The 16,843-nt window shown below is 34.0% G+C and overlaps 1 protein-coding gene across 8 annotated transcripts in view; it reads left to right on the forward strand.

Annotated features, from left to right (window-relative positions):
- The window catches only part of LOC114101146 (sodium channel protein type 3 subunit alpha), a 77,312-nt gene that overhangs the window by 19,944 nt on the left and 40,525 nt on the right, over positions 1–16,843 (forward strand). For 2 of the 8 annotated variants that reach the window (XM_027946051.2, XM_027946050.2), the window contains exons 9-12: positions 387–600; positions 7,826–8,106; positions 14,204–14,551; positions 15,579–15,711. In XM_027946051.2, the coding sequence (XP_027801852.1) occupies positions 387–600; positions 7,826–8,106; positions 14,204–14,551; positions 15,579–15,711 (976 nt within the window). Of the gene's footprint in view, positions 1–386; positions 601–7,821; positions 8,107–14,203; positions 14,585–15,578; positions 15,712–16,843 lie in introns of all 8 variants that reach the window. The other 6 variants (XM_071619385.1, XM_027946048.2, XM_027946053.2 and 3 more) reach the window with 3 other exon arrangements.

Raw genomic sequence — 16,843 nt, forward strand, 5'->3', positions numbered from 1 at the left:
TTGAGGCTAAAAGAGGAAGGAAGAAAGGTGTCTCTTCTAGAAGATTTAGAGGAGGATACTATGGGTGAGGAGCCCCACTGAAAGAAATGAAAGATCCAGTGTTCTCCGTTGTTCTATCACCCTCCTTTATTCACCCTTCAAATATATATCCAAGATGCACTAATGTGAAATGTATTTATATCAGATGCACTATGGTCAAACTTCTGATAATTTGATTATTACTTTCGTATGTGTGTATGCTTGCATATTTTAGGAGCAAAAGAAAATTGATCAAAATAAATTGAATATTAAAAAGCATTCATCTCTTGATTTCTAATTGTGACGATTAGATCTTTATTCGGGGACCCTATTCTAAAATACTGATAAATTTCTCTTTTCTCCCCTAGACATTACGTGCTGCTGGAAAAACATACATGATATTTTTTGTCCTGGTGATTTTCTTGGGCTCTTTTTACTTGGTGAATTTGATCCTGGCTGTGGTGGCCATGGCCTACGAGGAACAGAATCAGGCCACACTGGAAGAGGCAGAACAGAAGGAGGCGGAATTTCAGCAGATGCTCGAACAGCTTAAAAAACAACAGGAAGAAGCTCAGGTACAGAGTGATAAATAAGTACAGCTTTATTATTGTTTCAGTTATTTAGTAGGAATATTATTGTACCACAGGGGTTAAGTTGGAGCTAGCTTCTCATTTTGACTGTAGAAATTACCATTAAAAAAGAAAATCATTCAAACTTAAAATTGTTTCTGAAGTTACAGCCCAAGAGTTCTTTAGACACTATACATTACCAAGAAATTAGCTAGTAGCTAGATAAAGCATTAGAGATAGCGTTTACTATATGGTTACCTCATGGAAACTGAGGGAGGAATCTAATTTTTAGTTTAATTTGAAAAAGAAGTATAAGTGGCATTTCCAACTATTATTGTTTCACCTCTAATTTTCCCGTTTTCTTCTGAAGTTAATTGATTTTTAATATCAAAGAGATGACATTATGTATACCAACACTTAACCATTCTTCAGGACATCTGCATTGCAAAACTTGTTTGCTACAGTCCATATCAAGATATTAGGAAATCATAAGAAACTAAATACCAATTTCAGATTTTTATTAGTATTAAAGTTGATTTGGTTAGGAGTTTAGTGAATGGGTCACTCAGGTCTTAAGGAATGCGGATAGGAGCACAGTATTGGACTAAACAGGGAGCAGGGGAAAACATGTATTTTAAGATGAAGACCATGAGAGACTGTGAATATCTGATTCATGTCAGTTGCAGATACAATTCTTTTACATATTTGACAACACTTGATATGGGCAGTCTTTTTAATTTAGGTCCTTCTAATAAGCATCTCATTGCTATTTTAATTTGCATTTTCCTAATGCTTTTCATGTTATTATTTTTTACCTGTATACCTCTTTTATGAAGTGACTGTTCAAAACTTCATCTATACTCTTTCTTTGTTAGTGTTTTTAGTTAGGCTTGGTTTTGTATGAATTTAGTTTTGAATGTTCTTTATATATTCTGGGTACAAGTCCTTCATTATATATATTATTTGTGCACATATATGATGCTTTGCAAATATAATCTCCCAGTTGTATACACACACACTCTACTAGGAGATTATATTTGCAAAGCATCATATATGTGCACAAATAATATATATGTATACACACAAATAATATATATGTATACACACTCACACACACACACATACACACACACACACATATAACCTCTGAGACACATTCCAAGATTTTTAAATAGTTTTTTTTTATTTTCAAACAGCACCTCACTAAATTGCGGAGCCTGGCTTTGAATGGGCATTCCTCCTGTCAGTACAATCCTCCAGACTGTCAAGCCACTGGGATTATAGGCATGTGCCACTGCACCCATCTACTAACTGTATTTTTTGAAGCAAAGGTTTTTAATCTGAATTAAAATTTCCCTGGGAGGGCTCTCAAAGAAGATAGGCTCAGCAGAGATCTGAATAAAGTGTTTTCTTCCTAGGTACAAATCTCTTTATGCCAGGTGTCCCACAGGACCTTCCAGTCCCTTAAAGGAAAAGAACATGGAGGCAACTTCCTCCTCACATGTTTCATTTTAGTTTATTTAGTTAATATAATTTTTGACTTTTTAAAAACTCAATGATTTTCATGTTGCATCTAAGAAATTATTGCCAAATAAAGATTTTCTCCTGTATTTTCTTATAAATCCAAATCATTGTATATTTCACATGAAGGTCAATGACTTGTTTTAAGTTAATTTTTGCATAGAGTGTGAGTATTATATATTCTTTTTTTGCATGTGTATATGGAGATATTCCAACAACACTTATTGAATATAATATCCTTTCTCCACTAAATTGACTTTGAACCTTCATCAAAATGCATTCTGTTAGTCTGTTAGACTAACACACGTTAGTCTGTCTGGGGGATTTATTCTGTCCAGTTTATTTGCCTTTCTTACACCAATGGCACACTCTTTTAATTACTGTAGCTTTTTATATGCCTTGAAATTAGATTATGCTAGCTCTTCAACTTTAGTTTTCTTCTCAAAGTTGTTTTGTAGTTCCATATGAGTTTTAGAATAACCTAGTCTATTTCAGTTTGGTTAATTTCTACTGTTCTATCTTCAAGTTTATCATCTTTTCTCAGCAGTGTCTAATGTGCTGTTAATCCCATCGTGTGTGTGTGTGTGTGTGTGTGTGTGTGTGTTTGGTACTAGGAATTGAACCCAGGGTTACTTTACCACTGAGCCACATTCCTGCCCCCACCTTTTGTATTTTATTTAGAGACAGAGTCTCACTAATTTGCTTAGGGCCTTGATAAATTGCTGAGGCTGGCTTTGAATTCACGATCCTCCTGCTCCAGCCTCCCAAGCTGCTAGGATTACAGGTATGCACCATGATGCCTGGCCATTTACTGTGTTTTTAATCTCTGCTATTATCATTTTCACCAATGAAAATTGAAACTATATCTTCTTTTTATTTTCTAAGTCTATAATTAATATTTTGAACGTACACAGTGCAATTTTTAATTAATTAATTAATTTATTTATTTATTCGAATTGGTTTTCATGACAGCAGAATGCATTTTGATTCATAGTACACAAATGAAGCACAAGTTTTCATTTCTCTGATTGTACACAAAGTAGAGTCACACCATTCATGTCTTCATACATGTACCTAAGGTAATGATGTCCATCTCATTCCACTATACACAATGCAATTATAGCAATATTTTAATGTCCTTGTCTGCTACTTCTAATGTCTGTGCTGGTCATTGGTCAGTTTCAATTAAGTTGCCTCTTCATCTTGGGTTAAATATTCTTTCTTTTATACATTTATGACAATCTTAAATTCAGAAACTGACCATTTTTGTTTTGGGGGTGCTAAATAGGACAAGAACAGCGTTTAATCTAAGGCTGATTGTTGAACACTACTGAGGGAAGCCATTTCCAAATACTCTACTCAATGGCCCATTTAAAATGAAGTTTTTACTTGTGTCGCTGGTAGGAACAGGCATACGCCGTTGGCTCTGTATACATGGTAGGTGGCATTTCCTGTAATCCTTAGCCTAATACACATGCATTGATGAATATTTTTCTCAATACTCATGAGGGATCTCAGAAGAGCTCCAGAGTTCTCTGTTCAGCCCTTTCTTCTAAGATGCCTGTCCTATGAACTGTAGCCACCTTAGAGTTCCTGGACACCTAGTTCTGTGTCTTCCACTTATGGAGCCCATACAAAGGCCTTCCTTGTCCTTTAGTCTGGAAAGCAATGCTGCTCTGTATTACCCTACCTTGGCCAAAAGCAGAAGTCCAAATAATATTTTTATATACTGACATTTTAGAATTTTTTTCTCAGATGAATTAATTCATATATTTATTCTTTAAATGGCAGTATATGAAGTTTAAGTTTTTAACAATTATGAATTACTTTGAAGATTCACAATATTTGGTCTTTTTTTGAAGCATTTTTGGTAAAACAGGGACTTGGCAGTGAGTGGCCTAGCTAATTCCTGACCTCAATCATGTTAGCACCTGCTGAACGCAATGCAGGCTTTTCTATTTGCCTCTTACCCTGAGTAAGAAGTTGCAATATGATTTTACTCTATTGATTTTAGAAGGAAACTATGGAGAAATTTGAAATATTTGGAATCTCATAAACTATCCCTCATACTTTCCAAAAAGTTTTATTCATATCCGGAATTTTTAGGGAGTTTTATTTCATCTAACTATAAATAAAAGACATTTGTAAGATAGCAAAATAGCTATTTAGAGAGTAAAGACATTTATTATTTCAAAGTTTTAAATAAATGTTATAACAAATAATATTTACACACTGCATATAATTTTATATTAAAGCATTAAGTTATCATATTATTATTTGTAAACACAGACAAGTTTATGTGTTTAAAAATGCTACACAGAAAACAGTACAAAAAGAGTAAGTTATTCTAAGATGAAGCCTCTTTAAGGTAAAATATGACATCAGTTAATAAGAGTGTCATCTTTTTGAATTTGGAAATAAAAGTGCACTATGTCTAGTAGAATTTTAAAGAAGCTAATTATCTCTATTAAAATTTAGTCAGCAAAAAATGTTAATTATATGTACGTAATAATCAGTTATTAGATTCCAGTGACTGAATCTTGATTTGACTTAGCTTTTTCTTTACAACATTTAAATTGATCCCAGAAAAAAATGTTTTAACCTTTATTGTGATTTCACAGTACCAAATCAATTTTAGTTTCTTCTTGATATCACAGGTTACAATGACTGGTGGACAGCCAATACTGAAACAGAGGAGGGAATCAGAAACAAAACTCGTGCTGGAGGGAGGAGGGAGTTAGAAAGCATTAGTGCACTCCTGGAATTATTCATACTGCAATATAGTCTAAATCTTGCTCACCACGTATGACTCTTCAGAACTGACTCTTTTGCTAATGACTTCACAAAGCCTAGCATCACTTCCACTTTATTTAATACCGCTGAGGGTCCTTGTGTGGTTTTAGTCATTGTTTAGACATGAAAACATGACATGTACAGCTCAGGGGATTCATAAATCAAGTGCAACTTTTAGAGATGGAAAAAAGACCAATCCTACAAGAAAATAAAAACTTTGCTAGAGATCAATGGAATTATGTTTGGCATTTATGATCTTTAAATGCCTAATAGTGACCAACTTTAGCATATCCCATTGTGATCTACATAGGTCTGACAGGAAAATACTTAGGAGTCAGTTGTAAGACAAAACTAGAAATAGCATTTAAGAGATGCAATAATTAGGGGTCAAATTGAAACAGGTACAGTTAATGTCTCATGGTTTTAAATGGGATTTTACCTGAGTTTTAAATTTAAAATGAAAGAACTATTAGGTTTTTTTTGAAGACACATAGAGACAGGAAGTTCTGGAGCCTGTTTTGAACCACAAAGAAATGTACTAAGAAAATGTTCTTACCTGTGTAAGTATATTAAACACTAATCTGTTATTTGTTACAAGAAGAATTCAGGAAGTTGGTTGTGAAAAAATTGCTATTATTCTAAATAAGCAGGACATTGGCGGTGTCGCAGACATGAGAGATGACAGGAAACATCTGCCTTTCAGGGAATCAGCAAATCTCTGAAAGTGGAACAAGTGACAGATATGAGTTGATGAGTGACAGAGAAAATGTGTTGTGTCGGAGGTTACCTTTGTTGCCTTAAAAAAAACGTGTTTTGTTTTTTAGTTATTTGAACTGCTACTCAGAATAGATAGGGAAATCATGCTTATGCAAAACAAATTCCAGACGTGATTTAAATGAACATGAGTTTCATGATTATGGCAAGGGAATAGTACCACCACTTCCTTTGTTTCTAGGGACAAACAAGTTGATAAATGATATTTCTGTGTGTTGAGTACATGTGTCTGTATAATGGGGAAAGGAGAATTAGGATTGTATTTGGCTAAAATAAAAGATATATGTTGACATTTGTTAGCTCCTTCAAAAAATGGCATATATATTATGTACCTCTATGGATCAAGTACTTTGCAAACGTAACTTACTACAGACAAGTGCTTAATTTATTTGCCTTGTTATACTTATGCAGTCATGTAGTAAAAGATCTTATCTCCCATCTTTTACCATGGATGATATTGGAAGTATTAGTGCCAATCAATAGTCATAAAGAAAGTTGTCTAATAATATGCAATTTTATAAATATCTGAATTGCAAATTAGGATGTAAATAAATGCTAGACATTGTCTTATATCAAGTCTTTGATCTAGGTTTTCCATGTGAATATAGCACTCGGCATAAACTAATATTCGTGTTGCTGAGTTTAACACATAAATTTAGCACTATATTTAGTACTACAGTTAGCTCCTCTGAGGTCATGTTAATCTTAGAAAATCCACGGGATAGCTTTTTTGGTTTCAAACATTTTATATTTCATTTGAGATGACATTCAGAAATAAAAACTACTTGTTTCTTTTCAGCAAGCAAGAAATAAAGCACAAAGTATTTTTGAGGCTGTAAATGGGTTTTACCTTTATTCCTTCCTAAAATAAGTTGCTATTTTATCAACCATTCTTTACAAACCATCATCTTTTATGAGATCTTGAAAAGTCAGGGCTCACATGTCTGCCCCCAGTCACCCCCCACCCCAGTGTCTGAGAAAATTGACAATAAAATGCTTTTGAAACCTTTATGCTACAAAAATTTACTGAGCACCTTTTACGTCAGATGACATACCAGTCACTGTGCAAAGAAACAATGACAAAATTCCCGTCTAATTTACAGTCCATGTGGGAAGAGAGACAAAATGGTAGATAAATTAGAGTTGTTTTTATTTAGTAATGTGAAAATTTTAATCAGTGTTTTCATAATTTAATTATTTTCACTTCTATGGTTTTGTTTAAAAACAGGAACATACCTAATGAAAATTCAGCTTTGATATACATCATATTGTTTCATATCCTCTCTAAGTCATGACTGAATCATTTCCAGTCTAAACATGTTCTTAATATAGATTAAAGTACAAAACATTTGTCATGTTTAACCTCAGAACTGTCTGTGTTTCATTAGCAGGTACAGAAATTCAAGATGCTTAGTAATACTTAGGGCTGAAATGTAGCAAGAAAATATTTGAAAAAAATTCTCATAATCTCTTGAAAAAATGTTCACGTATTTACTTATTGATATGTTAATCATTTACAATAAATAATAATAAATTTGTAAATATTTAAATTTTAGAACAAAAAGTGATATACAATAAATTCTCTGAAATTAACATAAGCCCACAGATGTAGACTATATTCCTAAGTGTCATTCAAATAAGTGAGGAGGAAAACTAGCCAATACATTCCCACTACTTCTATCTAGAGGTAAAATAGTAGATACTATAAAAGTTTTGAGTTCACAAAAAAAGGAAAGTATTTTGTCCTGGATTTAAAGGACAGTTACATATTGGAGAAATAATCCAATTGGCTAAAATGGAATAGTGATCAGAGGAGCAACTACTACTAACAAAGCATTTACTTTTAAAGTGTAGAAGACACAGACAACACTTTACAAGAGCAAACATCCCCTAAACTGAAGTTGATCTCAACAGAGATGAGCAAGGGCAGACTTTACTTGCCTTAATGTATAGAGTACCAGATAAATTTATGCTATTTATCACAGAAGGGTTATTTTTAAGTAAACTCTCCTGGCAAAGCAAAATAAAAACCCAAAAGCCTTAATTCACACATATAGTTAATAGTCTCAAATGACAGCACTTGAACTGTGGTCAACTGACTTCCAAGTTACACATTCTGAGCAGCACCTGGCTCTGTCTTATACAGGCAGTTGCAGCCGCATCCGCAGCTTCAAGAGATTTCAGTGGAATAGGTGGCTTGGGAGAGCTCTTGGAAAGTTCTTCAGAAGCATCAAAGTTAAGCTCCAAAAGTGCCAAGGAGTGGAGGAATCGGAGAAAGAAAAGAAGACAGAGGGAGCATCTCGAAGGAAACAGAGAAGGAGACAGGTTTCCCAAATCTGAATCTGAAGACAGTGTCAAAAGAAGAAGCTTTCTTTTCTCCATGGATGGAAACCGGTTGACTGGTGACAAGAAGTTCTGCTCCCCTCATCAGGTACAGATGTCTATTGGGAGCTCTGGTTTGTTTTGTCATTGCTTTTGCCTTCTAATTACCATATTTCATTTTGGTGCATCTTTGTAGTATTTAACTTGAGTGACAGGCTTCTAACATTTAATACAGTTATATATTAAAATTATAAATTCTTTAAAAGAGATTTTTTAAAATTAAACCATTTATGCCTTTTAGGGGAATCTATTTTAAACATTTTCATGATTTTGAGACCATATTTTTTTTTAATGAGAGAGAGAGAATTTTTTAATTTTTTTTTTTTTAGTTTTCGGTGGACACAACATCTTTATTTTATTTTTATGTGGTGCTGAGGATCAAACCCAGTGTCCCATGCACGCCAGGCAAGCGCGCTACCACTTGAGCCACATCCCCAGACCTTGAGACCATATTTCTTAATTGGTCTTTTTTTTTTTTTTTTTTGGTACAACCTGCTTATCAGACTTTTTAGTGGGATAGTTTGGGAAGCTCTTGTTAATCTTTTTCATTTTGAGACCTCAGAAAACACTATTTTGCATGTGTGGGTCTCTCTGCCTTTATCATCTGAGACTGTAACATGTAACATGTGTATGAATTTTGAAAAGAAATATCTCTGGATTTTCCTTTTGCCTTTATTCTTCGATGTGAGAATTGCACTGCTGGGAGTCTCCATTACACTGGCCTGGAGTCATGCCATGATCTATTAGAGTGATATTATGGCCTAAATGCTTCTGAAGAGATGATATTAAAAATAGTCATTTTTCCCCGTAATTTAATGCCCACTGCCCAATGCTTTAACATATTTTCAAGTCAAATAGGAAAAAATAGTTTCAATTCTTTGTTGTTAATAAATACTATGGATTCCATAATATAAAGAGTAAATAGTTCTGTGATGAGGACAGTTGGGTCTAACTACTACTCTCTCCCATAATACAAATGTAAAATATGGTATTTAATCATGTAACACATTTGGGATCTATTTGAAGCCCTGTAGGGAAGTCAGTTTCTCAGAAAAAAAAATGTTTTGAATTAAAGAGTCACCCTTAGTTGTATGCAGTGTCATATGCTTGTAAAACCAGCTTCTTGAGAGGGTGAAGCAGGAGGATGGCCAGTCTTATGCCAGCTGGGGCAATTTAACAAGACTGTCTCAAAATTTAAAAATTTAAAAGGCTAGGGATGTATCTCAGAGGTAGAACACTTGCCAAGCATGTGTGAGATTCTGGGGTCCATAACCAGTACAAGGAAAAAAAATAAAAGAGTCACCCTTGATATTTTGGCATTCTTAAAACTCTTGGGAGTGATTAGGATTAGGAATATTTTACAGTCTAAAATAATGATTGATACTATGAATGTTTGTGTTAAGTTCTCAACTCCAAACCAGTTCTGTGACCTTGGTCAAGTCACTTGTACTTTGAAATTTTCTGCGAATTTTCCCATATGTCTTAGAAGGTTGTGGAGGATAAAGCAATGTATGGAAATTCTATGTAACAAAGAGAAAGTTTCTTATTAAGATGGGTGAGTGAATTTCAAATGAAGATGCTAAAAACTTTGAGTAACTCAATTATAAATGCATATGTATAGGGAGTAATATTTACATGAGCATATTTATGTGCTTTTGAAAATAGTATTATTTCCTTTATAGAATAAAAACTGTTGATTAATTCACTCAGTCAAACAACAAATGTATTATCACTTCCCATGTGGCACAAATAGTGATCCTGGATATACCTCAATGAACAAAGAAATTCAACTAGCTGACCTCATGGAACTTTATTCTAAAGTTTAATAAACAATAAACAAAACAAATTAGTTAAACATTGTGCTAGCAGGCAATAATTGCTAGGGGAAAAATTAAAGCAATCAATGGGAACAAGAGAAATAGTTGGAAGTAAATTTTTCGATAAGGTGGTTTAGGAAATCTCCCTTGTGAAAAAGACATTTTGACTAAAATTTAGAGGAAGGAAGTGACTGTCTGATGGAACAACATTCCAGGCTGATCTGATGGAAGTGCAAGAACCTCATGTGGTGGCACACCTGTGCTGTCAAAGAGCAGCTCAGAGGCCTGAGTTGCAGAGGCTCACCCAGCTGATAGAAGTTGATAGAAGAGGGAAGTTAGCTGACAGCAGGTTTTAACACTGAAAAGAGAATCAGTCTATGCATATGGTATATGTGGCTCATTTTCTATTTATAGATAGGTATATAGATAGATAGACAAAATTTCAAAAGCAAAAGAAATGACCAATTAACATTCAATTTACAAATCCTAGTAAAGACAGGAAGAGGGCATTAACACAACTCACAGGCAGAAATAAGCCTGAAGCAATTTACAGTTCTGGCTTTGTCAACAGAAAAGGTCTCTCTCTGGTAGGAACAAGAATCCTTGCACAAGATGGACAGGGCATACTGTTTAAAATAAATACAATTACTGAAAAATGTCAAAGCATAGAGGCCATAAATTATGGGCACCTTGTCCTCTACTAATGTTAATTTTAAATGTTAATTTACATTTATTATATTATCCTATTTTTAAATATGTAATGCATAGTAGTGTTGAAAAATGAAAAAGTATTTAAAGGTGACCGTGGAAACTGAATCTGAACAAAGACTATGTTGCTTGAGTACACAAAGGCATTTTTATTTTAAACTAGAGGTTTTGTAGCTAGAACCAATTGTAGTTATTGACTTATTAGAGACAACAAAAAATACATACATTTAACTTAAATTTTTAATTTAAGAATTTCTAACAAATATTCATTTTACATTTTTCTTGAAATTTCCTGCAACTTTTTTCTTCTTGACTTTTCTCAGTCCACTTTGAGTCTAAACCTACATGCAGAATTGTGCCATACAGCCTTAGTTCTGTATTTTATTTTTGCTATTGAAAATTAAGAATAAGTTTTTACTTTCTTAGAACAGGTAAAAAATAGAATAAATCCCTGTAGCTTATTTCTTGGCAAGCCTGAGACAGAGAGAGATGGCCTCTGTTCAGCATCAAAGCTCTTTTTCCCTGAGAAAGGGTTGCCACAGCTGTGGGTATTCCCTTCACTCTGCTGTGTCTTCTAGCGTGTTATTTTTGGTTTATTTTCTCTGAATACTATTTTTGCTATCTTCTTTTTGGATTTCTGTTGCCTTGAAAGCTGCGCTCACACCCATTATTATACTTTCCAAAGAGTGAATAGAAGTTTCAAATAAACTGAAAGATTCGGAACGCCTCTGAAAATACTCCAACATAAAAACATGTAAATTAAAGGCATGTACCAAATCTGTTACAGATGTGAAAACATACCAAATACCCACGACCAATATTACGCAGGTGATTTTCAGTTTTCAGAGAAGGTTTTATGACATAAATGTATTAAGATGATTACATTGAACCACCCAAAGGATTAATATAAGGGATAAGATGATATAAGATTGTATATCTCTAAGTGTAAAGTGAGGTCCACCTGCATTAGGAACCACCTAGAGTATGTGGTAATTATTCAGATCCCTGAATTCTAGCTCCAGCTGCCTTAGTCTGTTTTGTGTTTCTATAACAGAATAGTTGAAGCCTGGATAATTAATAAATAAAAGAGGTTTATTTTGACTCATGTTTGGAAAGCTAGGAAGTCCAAGAGTATGGCCGTAGCATCTACTCAGCTTCCCGTGAGGGCTTTGTGAATTGAAGGTCAAATGGGTGCATAAAGAAGAGAAAAGAGGGGATCAAGTCTGGTATCTGCTAACCTGTTCCCACAAGAAAAGCATCAATCTAGTCATTATGGTTCTGCCCCCACTTCCTTCTAAGCCCCATCTCTACATAGGCACATTGAAGAATGAAGGTTTTGACATGAACTTTTTTTTTCCATTAGAGCAGCATAGTTATACACAGTAGTTGGGTTCACTTTGACAAAACCATACATGCAAGAAATTTGATTTCAGTTCTTATCGCCCCATTCCTTTCCATTTCCTATTCCCTTCCTTATTCTCCTTCATCTACTCTATTGATCTTCTTTCCACTCCTTTATTTATTTATTTTTATTAGTATATTCTACATATGCATAAAAAGATGAAATTCCTTATGGTAAATTTATATATGCACATAACATGATTTTGTTAAATTCATTGTGTGTATATGCCACATTTTCTTGATCCATTCATCTGTTGACTAGCATCGGGGTTGATGCCCTAATTGACTATTGTGAATTGTACTGCTGTAAACATTGAAGCAACACCTCAACTTTTGAGACACATATTCAAACCACAGCATCTACTTTCTCAATCACAATTCCAAAAAGATGGGGCCTAAAAGTTCATATTTTAAACTCTCAAAGTGATTCAAACATAAAGTTTCAAAACACGAGTTCTGAATATAACCAATAATATATTGATCATTTAAATTGAGTGATGAGACTAACATATTAGTGCTCTTTATAAATTGAGGAGGTTTTAATCTCCTGAATGCTTTGATAAGAAGCCAGTCTCACTACTGTTTAGCATTAGGTAGACACTTCTGTAGGAACTGAATGTCACAAAGACACAGCCTCAGGTTCAATATGCTAAACAGCCATCAGTTCCTGTGGAGAATTTAACCAAATCCAAAGAAACAATGCCATTTCTGGTGAATAGTCTCTCTCAAGAATATCACTGGGATGGAGGGCAACAAAATTATTCTGCTGCTTTGGAGTCTGGGAGAAGCCATAAAAAATAAAGCTAAAAATGGGACCTAAGAATATCAGCCTGGCCTAATTAGGCAGAGAGACCAAAAATAATCCAATAGAGTCTTCTTTTCCTATGTTTTTCCACTAAAAGTATTTTATGTGCTTTTACACTAAAACTTAGAAGGAAATGTGGAAGCAAGTTTGCTGCTAGCATATGCATATATATGCATACATCTATGTGAGTGTGTAGGTATATTACCTTGGCTGCAAAAAGAACTAGGAAAGGGAATGGGAGACCAAGCAGAGGGGTCAAAGAAGAGTGTCAGCATTAATAGTGAGGGAAGTAAACAAATATTCTGCAGACCAAATACAAATATTTTTGAAAATTGTCACTAAGAGTGCAATAAACACAGAGTTATCTGATGCTGCTAGTTTAAATTTCACTCAAAAAGTTAAAGATTTAACACTGAGATAAATCCCCATTTTTCTGGTACTAGAAAATCAATTACTTGATTTATTATGAATGTCAATAATAAAAAACAATTTTGTGGGCTGAGGATGTAGCTTAGTGGCAGTATTCTTGCCTAAGTTGTGTGAGATCAAACCTGGGTTTGATTTCAGAGACTGAAAAAAAAAAAATCATGTCTAATCAACTAGTATTTTTTATTATAATTACAGTATTAAAGTGAAGTCAGAGGAATAAGCTATAGTCTCCATTTTATTCTCTATCACCCTTTTTGGTAAAGTCATGTTATATGTCTTGTCTCTTTAAGCTGGTATTAAATTTTAAATAAGAATACTAATGTATGGTAATAGTTTAGGAAATCCTCTCGACTGTGTTTGGTATGACATGGAGTCACTCAAATAAAGTGAATCATTGGTTGCCATTAGAGAAATTATTAGGAAATTTGGAAGACAGCATTTGAGTAAAGTTTTGTGACTTTTATTCCTATGTGGATAGAATCAAACAGATCCACAGAAAATCTTGATTTTAGAATCCAGAAAAGAGAATGGAGAAAAAATGGTATTTTTTTCAATACTATAATTATCAAAATGTAAAATGGTTGAATTTAAAATTCAAACTGAGCCAAAACCTATTTTCCAAGTCACAAGCCCTTCAGATCATAGTGCCACTTGCACCCCAAAAAAGAATCATTTATCCTTTCCAGCATCTGAACCCTTACCTACTATAGCATGGTAATGCAATCTGTCTCATACTAGAGTGAGGTTGTGCACTTGGTGAATTGCAAATCAAGATTCTTAGCCAGAACAACACTTAAATCATTTTATGGTCATTAATAAAAATATCAAAACACATATGTTTCCTATAAACTGATTGCCCATATTTAAGAGCAAGATTACTCCAGTGCAAAAGCAAATCATTTCTACAATATTAAGATTTTTATTAAATAACTGTGTCCTACCCCACCCCTTGCCCCCAATTCCTTTCTTCCTTGCTTTCTCCTCAGTCTCTGCTGAGTATCCGTGGATCCCTGTTTTCCCCAAGACGCAATAGCAAAACTAGCATTTTCAGCTTCAGAGGTCGGACAAAGGATGTCGGATCTGAAAATGACTTTGCTGATGATGAGCACAGCACATTTGAAGACAGCGAGAGCAGGAGAGACTCACTGTTTGTGCCTCACAGACATGGAGAGCGACGCAACAGTAACGTTAGTCAGGCCAGTATGTCATCCAGGATGGTGCCAGGGCTTCCAGCAAATGGGAAGATGCACAGCACTGTGGATTGCAATGGTGTGGTTTCCTTGGTGGGTGGACCATCAGCTCTAACGTCACCTACTGGACAACTTCAGCCAGAGGTGATAATAGATAAACTAGCTGCTACTGACACTGTACATCAATTCAAAATGATCCAAAGGACTGGGCAGTTTAGCCTGTTATACCATCTCATTTCCCCAAAATGAAAGTCTTTAAAAATAATACCTGAATGGAAAACAATAGAATATTGAGAACCAATTGAATTGTATGCAACCATTACCTTTCAAATGCTTTATGTTAAAAGAACTTAATTTTTAGCGTCTGGAATGAAACCCAAAGCTGCAAATTTGGTAGACTTCCCAACACAAAATGTTAAGCACTTTGGTAATCAAATTTATTATAGACATAGATTAGATAGGTTCACCCGAAATTATAAAATTATCTATTTATTTATATTCTGAAAAGTTCTTGTTCCTAAAATAACTAAATATTATATGACTAATGTATTGATAATAATCAGTTTTCATACAACTGTCAATATTATAGTACAATTTAAAATGACTCTAAAGTAAAATGTGTTAATTTCTTGTAGGATGGCATATAGAAATAATTGAAGAAATCTCAGGAAAGCACACACATTTCATTGTACATCTGTGTTTGTGCATGGAAAACAAATTGGCCCATATATGTTGATATTGTCAATATAGCCTCAGAGAAGATAATTTATCCTTGAGACTATATAATCATAGTATTTATCTTGGGGGCATATTGATCTGAGTGTTACTAATTTCTGTAAGCTGAAAATATAATTTGCATTTGAATGAAATAGTATTTTAGCATGCTTATAAAATTTTTCCCTGAAAAATATGACATGTTAATTAAAATATTTTGTGACATGGTTGCCTTATACAATTTCATCCAACTGGTGAATTCTTGTCGAAAGGTATCACCTATAATATTGTCTTCAAAAAGTATTTATAATATAATAATAAATTCAATATTTTATTATTACTTGAAAGTGATTACCTGAAAAAAATTGCATGCAGCATGATTTTCCAAGGAAGTGTTATGTGTTCTTGTATTATCTTTTTAAAAGGGTGGTTTGAGCCATCAGTATTTGGTTTGCAGGGTACCACCACTGAAACGGAAGTCAGAAAGAGAAGGCTAAGTTCTTACCAGATTTCAATGGAAATGCTGGAGGATTCTTCTGGAAGGCAAAGAGCCATGAGCATAGCCAGCATCCTGACCAACACAATGGAGGGTAAGAAGCAGGCGGGGCGAGGAGGGGGATGCTCAGCTCTCTATAATATTGTATGCTTTGTGGAGCTATTCTTTCTTCTTGGAGAATTCTTTATGTTTTTTTCCCCAAGATCAGAACTGCATTATGGACAAGTACATGTAAAAATTGTAGCATGATATTATCACAAAAACTGACATTAGCCTATTTCTTTTTTACTTAAGTCCTCATCTTATCTATGGAGGGATACTCTTTTGCCTTTTTTGTTTTGTTTTTGCAGTATTAGGGATTGAACCCAGGGCCTCCTGCATACCAAGCTAGCACTATTAGCACCACTACATCTCCAGCCTTAGAATGATAATTTATCCTTGATATTGCATCAGTGAAGATCTAATCTAACGATACACTATACTTTATGTGAACACTTCCTTTTTAAAATCTGAATGTGTAGAAGTGCAGGGCAGTGATTGTGGGATTGGAAGAAGGATGAGAATGAGTTAGACAGATCAAAACATTCCAACAAAAATCCTAAAAAATTTCTCTCTTCCATATTCCACATACACAGCAAACATGACATTCTTTCAAAGGACACTTGACATGAATGCTCATTGGTTTTAACACACAGGAATGGTCAGCAACTACTACTCCCTTGTTTACACTTTAAACAAGTCCCTACTTCTTGAAATTTGGTGCAATATTACATTAATACTGCACTTTTGTAAATCAATTATATGGATACATTCTAACAGATTTTTTAGAAAATATCAATTGCATTTCTTATTTGTCCTTTTAGCATATTAGATATCCAAATAGTCCCATAATAACTTTATAGCAGGCTTCATTTATTAAAATTACCAGTAATTTGTTTATGTATGAGGCTAGAATTCTCAACTATATGAATAAAGGGTAGTTTAGATTTGGATCTGAATCCAAAGAAGAAAGACATGTTCTCATTCTACACAAGATCAACGTTCCTGTGAGGAAACAATAGGTTACAGATATTAATGAGGATCATAGCTTTAGACAATGTTCTTTAAAAGGCACTTTTACAAGAAACAATGATGTTTTGCTAAGTTTAATATTGCTGTGATGCTTATTTTAAAATTCTATTTTGATAAAGAGAATATAAAATTCTCTCTTTAATCATTATTTTGAA

This window comes from Marmota flaviventris, chromosome 11, assembly GCF_047511675.1.
Source record: "Marmota flaviventris isolate mMarFla1 chromosome 11, mMarFla1.hap1, whole genome shotgun sequence".
In the NCBI taxonomy this organism is placed as follows: domain Eukaryota; kingdom Metazoa; phylum Chordata; class Mammalia; order Rodentia; family Sciuridae; genus Marmota; species Marmota flaviventris.